Source organism: Pezoporus flaviventris, unplaced genomic scaffold, assembly GCF_033815535.1.
Source record: "Pezoporus flaviventris isolate CSIRO_AGI_PZ_B2104156 unplaced genomic scaffold, CSIRO_AGI_Pfla_v1 ptg000005l, whole genome shotgun sequence".
Taxonomy (NCBI): domain Eukaryota; kingdom Metazoa; phylum Chordata; class Aves; order Psittaciformes; family Psittacidae; genus Pezoporus; species Pezoporus flaviventris.
Genome location: NW_026892553.1, coordinates 767,639 through 775,773, shown reverse-complemented (window position 1 = coordinate 775,773; position 8,135 = coordinate 767,639). Strand labels below are relative to the sequence as shown.

The window sequence follows — 8,135 nt, the reverse complement described above, 5'->3', positions numbered from 1 at the left end:
GCGGAAGGGGTTTCACACAGCAGCACTTTCAAGTGCCACCATGCAGTTAAATAAACCCTGTTTGCATGCCTGAGATTAGCTGCGCTGCACAGGGTAATGTTCTGGTAATCCCCAGTGGCAAGAGGCACACTGCTCACCCCCTTTGGATCTGGAAGCTTGAACTCAAGAAATATTAACGTCAGAGAAGTTAATTGTTCCAGCAATGCACTCAGACAGAGTCCCTTTCTTCTTGGGCCCTAAAACCAAATACATAGCCCCAGCAGCAAAACCATGGAGAGTTACCAAATTGCTGAACTGTGCCCTTTACTTCCTGTTGTAACTCAAAACAAAGGGAAACATTCTTTACCAGTATGCATATGCACATATGCATGCTATGTGCGCTGCACGCACATAGGTGTGTGTGCACAGCCCCCACACCAAGGCACCATGGAGTGTTTTTGGAATGCTCTGTCAAACCACCTTCCCTCTCGACACAGCATCTAGGAATTCCTTTGTGGTAGCACTGGGATTTCTGGGGAGTGAGCAGCTCATCCTCCATCCCCTGGGTGCAGAGGGGATGCGCCTGGCCCCAGACAGCTCTGCCATTCAATCCTCCCCGTCCTGCCAGCTCTACTCCCAGCACATTCCAGGGAAACACCCACCACTTCCTAACAAATGCTCAAAAGCTCACCTTTTCAAAAATACATTTTGAAAGGTGAGGAACAAAAAGCTGTCAGGCAAAGTGAGGCAGCAGGCAAGACTAACTGCACACACCTACTGCAGGGGGATAAGAGAAATGAAAAGGAGAGGAGAAAAGAGGGAAGTCCCAAAAAGAACTCCAGCAGAAGCAGCAATAAGGATTATTGGAAAAGTCCTGGACCAGGGGGTGAGTGCTGCTGCCCAGCCAAGAGCCTCAGAGAGGCAGCACTAGCACGAGGACCTGGATGGGATCAGAGCGGCAGGATGCAGCATGACACTGGAGGAATGTCAGTAGAAAAGTCGGGGATTAGGGCAGAAATCTCACACCATCTTTGGAAGGTGCAAAGAATGCCTCTCCAGCAACACCTTATCTCTGAAAGTACCCGGAGATAGAACTTCACCCCTTCTAGGGGCTCGAGTCACCCGTACCAAAAACATGACCTTAAACTAAGAAACCTGACCCTGCGGCAGCTCAGGCAGAGCTTTCAACAGCTTGAGACAGAGGGCTTCTTAATGAGAAGTTATCAAATCCATCCAAGAAACACCGAGAGTCAAAAGCCAACCAGTCAGCTTCCAGAGTGGGAATGATGCGAGAGGCTGGAGTGAGAAGGATGCAAGTCTGCTAGATAAACTCCTGCCCAGGCTGCCTCAGCACTTACCATTGTCTGACCACTCCACTGCCACGTTCTGCAAGCTGGAAAAACTGATTATTGTAGCTGTGCAAGTGAAGTACAGGGGAGCTAGAAAGTGTGTGGATTAACAGGTAACCTATGTAAGGACTAACACACCTGGCACTGAAAACAAAAACACTTCTAGGCAGCAAGATGTGAATCTACATTGGTGTTAACAGCTGGACTTTGCACACACAGCCAAAATGAGGGCAAAATAATTGAGACAGTACAAAAGAAGCCTGAGGGTAATGCTTAAGGAAGCAAATAAACGCATGCATGTGCATACATATGGATGGTAGGCAAAAGATATTTATGGAGCAGGGCTGTGGGAGAGCTACAGCCCATCGGTATCTGTGGTTACTGGTATGAGCGTGCCGGAACCTGACAGTGCTTCCTACGTACAGTCTGGCCGTCGGAGTGGATCCAGCATAAGCTGAGCTGGGCATGGCTGAGCCTGCCACTGCTCCGAGAACTCAGCCAGCTACACCCAACCATTAACACCGTGACAGCTACACCCAGCTGGTGAGAAGCTGCTACCGCTTTCCCCCCGTTCTTCGCAACCCAACCCTCCCGCAGCACCAGAAGTGCCCCGTGTGGCAGTCCCGTCAGCTCAGCAATCACTTCTTTAAGCACATCTCACTTCGCCGACCCCTCAAAGCTACCACCCGGTGCCGACTCGATCACCAGCAGAAGGCAGCCTAGAGACTCTGCCACCGCAACTTAAACCCCTCGGAGCAGCCCCCCCCCGCCAGCCGAGCGACATCGGAGCTCTGGAGGTGTCACCACCAGCAGCGGTCCCCGGAGCTCTCGGGACCCCAGTGACGGCGATGGTCAGCGAAAGCCGCCCCGAGCCGCCTGCACCGGCCGGAAGCCAACCCTCGGCCGGCTCGGACATGAGGGGCGCGGGCTCGGCCTGAGGGGCAGCAGCACGCACAGAAGCGGAGCGCACAGCAGGCCCCAGTGCTCCGGGCCCACACCACCGCCCTCCCCGGCGAGCAGCACCGGGCCGCGGGCGCAGCAGGCCCAGGCGGCCGCTCCCCCTGGAGGTCTCCCGAGGCGGGGCTGAGCCCTGCTGCCCGGACACCGAGACCTCGCAGCTCGGCACGCCCAGCCCTAGCCCCGCACTCACCGCCAGGGCCCGCTCCCGGTCCCGGTCCCGAACCGCACCCAGCACCTCCCCGTCCGCCCTCCGCGAACATCCGCACCGGCCCCTCCGCGCGCCCCCGCCACAGCCGCCCATTGGCTGTCAGGCCGCTCAAAGCCGGGGCGCTGCGCGCAGGGCACGCCGGGACGGTGGCGGACTGCGCCTGTGCGGCTGCTGGAGGGGAGGCTCCCGTTAACACGAACAGCGGCGGCGGCAGCGGGGTTTATTGGGCTGGAGCACAGCTGCTGCAGCGCTGCCCCTCTTCTGGGGCAGGACCGACCCATCCCTCCTGCCCCTTTATCCCGAGGCACCCACCCGCGCCCACAGAATCCCAGACTCGGGTTTGGTTGGTTTGAAGGGACCTTGAATCTCATCCAGCTCCAACCCCTGCCACGGGCAGGGACCCCTTCCACTGGAGCAGCTTGCTCCAAGCCCCTGTGTCCAGCCTGGCCTTGAACACTGCCAGGGATGGGGCAGCCACAGCTTCTCTGGGCACCCTGTGCCAGCGCCTCAGCACCCTCACAGGGAAGAGCTTCTGCCTAAGAGCTCATCTCAGTCTCCCCTCTGGCAGGTTAAAGCCATTCCCCTTGGCCTGTCCCTACAGGCCCTGGTCCAACGGTCCCTTTGCTCCCAGCGTGACCTGGAGGTGTCTCCAGGAATGGAGCGCCCCCTCCAGCACAGGACTGGGAGAGAGGAGGCACAGATCAGCTCCCTCCGCTGCGGGGGATGCTCTGCCTCCGCCGTGCCGTGCCCCCACCAGCATCAGAGCCCAGCAGCAGCGGCTCCTTCCCCCCAGTCACTGCCCCGTGTCTCTGGCACTGAGGGCTCTGCGGAGCCGGATCCCCGCTGCGGGTGCAGCAGCCGTGGTCGCTGCAGGCTGCACGGCGGCGGCTCCGGCTCTGCCGTCCTGCCTGGTTCCATGCCCGGGCACGAGCGCTGCTCCGCGCTGTGAGCAGCACAGCGCCGCAGAGGCAGCAGCGGGCGAGCTGGGGGAGCAGCAAGAGAGCACGTATAAGCTGTCTTCATTCCCACCGGACACCCACGGCCGGCGGCTGCGGGGGCTGCTCCGGCGGTACCGGTGAGGGTGGGCGGGCGGCTTTGCGAAGCAACAGCCGGCGGAGCTCAGGCTCCATGAGAACAGGCAGCAAACACCCTGCAGGCAGATGATAGGGCGGTCCCAGCACTGATTCAGGCTGGATCCACCTACGAGACACCAACGCACCCGCAGCGCCAGGACTGCGCCATAGACACCTTCCCTTGGGCTTATTCCGTGTTGCACAGCTTAGGAACAGCATCAGCCGTGTGACGGGCAGTTTCAGGCCGCCTTTCCCGTGGAAGGTGAATGCCACAGATCACCTTGTATTTGAGTTTGTTTAATGGCACTTTTATTTTTGCTGCTCACTCTAGGGTGAGGAGGCCTCGGGACCAAGGCAGCTTCTGGATGAGGACTGGACATGGCCTTGAACAGTCGTGGCCACCAGCCGAGCAGATGGCAGAGGTGAAAAAAACTGCTCTTGTGAGCATAGCACCCTCATTTCAGATCAGGGAACGTTCTGAGCTAAGAAACCTGACAAATTTTCATGCTGGGTGGATTAAATAGACATTTAATGAGAATCAATGAAATCTGGTTATAGTCTCTGGCAGGGCCAACAGGCTGGCCAGCACTGCAGCACGGCAGGGCACATGGAAACACTCCCATGGGACGAGTCAGTGCATGGAGACCCTTGCAGTCCCAAATCCAGCCCACAGCCCTGGTGGGATAGAACACCGCTCCTGCCTGGGGCTTCCCAGGCTTGGAGGCAGCTGTTCTTCCTGCTCCTTCAGCCAGTTACTCATTAACTCCCTTAAGAGCCCAGGCCAAACAGCAATGGCACAGCCCGTGCGGCCCCGCATCTGTGCTGCCCTGCTCACCCTGCCAGCTTCCATGTGGATACCGCTGCTGCTGGGGTACAGCAGGAGCCTCCTGGGGGTCCCAGTGCCATGGCAGAGCCCAGACTCACGCCCCTCATGGCTGCAGGGGACAGGGCTGGGGAATGGCCCAGGCTGCAGCTGTAGGATCCCGAGTTTGGTTTAGGATGGGCAGCGACTGGCAGTGCTTGTGGTCCAGGACAGACTTACGGACACGAACACATCCTCCCAGGATCTACTGCCAGAGAGCTGGTGCTGCAGGCAGAGGGGAGGGCAGGAGGAGCCAGTCTGGGCAGCAATGGGCAAAGGATGTTGGCTTGCAGAATGAGCGCTGAGGGCTTGGATCTGGGAGACACCAGGCTGCTCTTGCTGAGCTCTCCAGGCAAAACCCAACGTGGGGTACCTGGGGCTGGTGCCGACCAGGCCGTGCTGTGGGAGGCTGGAATTTGGCCATGCCAATGTGGAATTAGCATCCAGATTGGTCCCACCCTGGTCCGTGACCTCGTCCAGAGCCAGCAGGCCCCAAATTCATGGTCACGATGCAGGAGATGAGCTGGAAAGCTGGTGACAGCCGCTCCTTACCATGTCAGTGCTGGAGCTGCAGGCAGGACACAGTGGGGTCAGACTTGGTGCCTCTGCTGGAGAAGCGGCGGCCGTCGCCCGAGTGAAGGAGGATCCTCTTCACACCCACAGCCAGCTGGGAGAGCTGCAGCCGCACGTCCCTCTGCCAGAAAGAGTAGAGCAGTGGGTTGAGGAGGGAGTTGCCCAGCCCCAGCAGCCAGAGGTAGTTCTCGATGACCCTGGTGGGGAAGCACTCGGAACAGACAGTCTGCACGATGCTGGCAACAAAGAACGGCAGCCAGGACAGCGTGAAGCACCCGATGAGCACAGCCACAGTGCGCATGGCCTTCATGTCACTGGTGGTGCGGGCCGGCGGGCAGGCAGCGCCCGCCAACCCTGCCTGCTCCACCTCCTGAATGTGCTGCACGTGTACGGAGGCGATTTTCAGCATGTCGCAGTAGAGATAAATAAAGAGGAAGAGCGCTGGGAAGAAGCCGACGCAGAAGACAGTGAGCATGTAGGTGGGGTGGAAGACCCCGAAGATGGAGCACTTCTCATGATGGGTGACCTTCTGAAAGCCTGGGGTGAGGACTGGGAGGAAGCCAATGATGGCAGCCACCAACCAGAGCCCCGCCAGGTGCACCCCAACCCGCAGGCCTGTCATCAGCTGGAAGTAGTGGAAAGGCTTCCTGATGGCCAGGTGCCTATCACATGCGATCAGGGTCAGGGATAGGATAGAGGCAGCAGAAGAGGAGGTCACAAAAGACATTCTCAGGACGCAGAAGATCTGGGGAGGATAAAAGGGCTGAGAAAACTCATCCATGACCAGCCCCGTGACCGTGAAGCCAACCATGGCATCCGCAACGGCGAGATTGAGGACAAAATAGAGCCCCTTGGAGCCGCTCTTCTGGATGAGGCAGAGGAGAGCGATGACCACCAGTGCATTGGCAGTGATGATGAGCGAGGCCAGCACAGCGAGGATGGCTCCGAGGGCTGAGCCAGCCATGGCTGTCCCCATGGGGCACAGCCCCAGGACAGCGTGTCCCCAGGACGGCGTGTCCCCAGCACGGTTCTAGGGCATCCCTCACCGTGGACTTTCAAGAGCAGCTCCTCACTCCGGCCGTGCTGCAGCAGCCAGTGGTGTCTCTGGGCTGGAGCGGAGCCCTGCTGAGCCCCTGCCTGCGGAAGGGACTGGAGCACTCCCAGCACCTGCTGCGCCCACAGAAGTCCCTCCCTCCAGTCACGTTTCCAGACAACCCTGGAGCAGGAGGTGAGCTGTGAGCACCTGGGCAGGAAGCTGCCACGATGGCACAGGGGGTGGTGCCTGTGCCCCCGCCAAGCACCAAGGACCCGAGCAGAGATGGTGCTGGCATCAGGGAAGAAGCAGAGGGATGTCCCAGCACCCAGCCCCACTGGTCCACATGGGTCACACAGCTCGTGGGGTCCCTGCCAGAGCCAGGGCAGCCTCTTCCTGCAGGGACGAAGGGAACACCACTGATCCCCTGGCGCAGAAGCCATAAAGGTGATGTGGTTGTAGAGGGGAAAAGAACTGACAAGAGATGTCAGCTAAAGCACACGTAAAGTTGTCCATGAGCCTGGGAACACGACATGTCTTCAGCAGGTGCAGCTGCGACACTACAGTGCCTTTGGTAAGCCCAGAACAAAGAACCTGCCATAACCTGCAGGGCAGGAACCTGCCATAACCTTCAAAGGGGCCTCCTAACAAGCAGAAGTCAGGAGCTGGTGTCCTCTGCCCCCTTATGGATCCATGTAAATGTAACTGGCTTCCCACCCAAACCAAGTACCCCTCTCCCCAAGTACGTGAACTTCTCCATACCATCCTTCAGACCCTCTGGGGATGCTTGGGGTGACTCCAGCCTCTGGAACACGGATAATCTCCAGAGAGAGACTTCACCCATCATTGAGCCCACCCCAAGAGCACCATAATAATACAACACTTTGGAATGGAATGCACACTTGCTACTAACAGTACAAAAAGAAAATATATTCTGTTTCATGGTTTGAGTTGGGAGGGACTTTAAAGATCATCTAATTCTAACCCCCTGCACGGGCAGGGACACCTCACACACTTTAACAAGTGTATTTACCTTATAGTAACTTGTAACAAAGAGATCCATGGAAATAAAGCTTCTGTGTCCTTGTGTATTAGAGTCCTATGAACCCAGTGCACATCCCTCACATTCCCACAGAGTGGGTGACCCACACAGGCCAGGACTGCGACTGCTCCATCCCCTTAAACCAAGTGCAAGAAGTCACTTCTGTCTCATGAGCTGGAAAAACCTGGAGCTGCCAGGAAACGGGCAGGTTCAAACCTTCCTGTCAAACAGTAACCAGAGGCTGGGGAGAGGCTGGGATCAAGGCACAGGGCAGGACCTGGCACTGCGATGGGGAGATGCTGCAGAAACATGAACTGTGGCCGCTGTGGGTGGAGCTGCAGAGCAGGGAACACTCTGGGTCTGCTCTGCAGGTGAGCACGGGAAGGGCTTCAGTGGCCTCACACCCCTAAACCTCCTCTTGTATTTGCCCAGGGAGACATCAGGGATGAGTCCAGAGGAGGCCATGGGGATGCTGTGAGGACTGGAGCAGCTCTGCTCTGGAGCCAGGCTGAGAGAATTCGGCTGGGTCAGCCTGGAGAAGGCTCCTTAAGGGGAGACCTGAGAGCAGCTCCAGTGCCTAAAGGGGCTGCAGGAAACCTGGAGCGGGGCTTTGGACAAGGGCCTGTAGGGACAGGCCAAGGGGAATGGCTTCAACCTGCCAGAGGGTGAGATGGGGTGAGCTCTCAGGCAGAAGCTCTTCCCTGTGAGGGTGCTGAGGCGCTGGCACAGGGTGCCCAGAGAAGCTGTGGCTGCCCCATCCCTGGCAGTGTTCAAGGCCAGGGGCTTGGAGCAAGCTGCTCTAGTGGAAGGGGTCCCTGCCCATGGCAGGGGGCCAGGACTGGATGACCTTCAACCCAAACCCCAGTCTGGAAATCTGTGACTACAATGTCCTGAGGCAAAGAACCTCCTTAGAAAATGCTGGACCTCAACAGTTCTGACCCTCGGAGCAAGGTTCCCAGCCATGCAGGGGCTGGGATGTTGGTTTTCAGCAGCACACTGAGCTACCAATGGAGAATCCTTGGGAGGACCCAGCTTTTCCTTCCTGCTGGCAGCCAA

The 8,135-nt window shown here is 58.2% G+C and overlaps 1 protein-coding gene across 1 annotated transcript; it reads right to left on the bottom strand.

Moving 5' to 3' along the window:
- Window positions 1-4,101: 4,101 nt before the first annotated feature.
- Window positions 4,102-6,004, bottom strand: GPR119 (G protein-coupled receptor 119). The gene has a single exon (XM_061445501.1). The coding sequence runs from the start codon at window positions 5,978-5,980 to the stop codon at window positions 4,988-4,990; it is 993 nt and encodes a 330-aa protein (XP_061301485.1). The 5' UTR covers window positions 5,981-6,004; the 3' UTR covers window positions 4,102-4,987.
- Window positions 6,005-8,135: the final 2,131 nt, after the last annotated feature.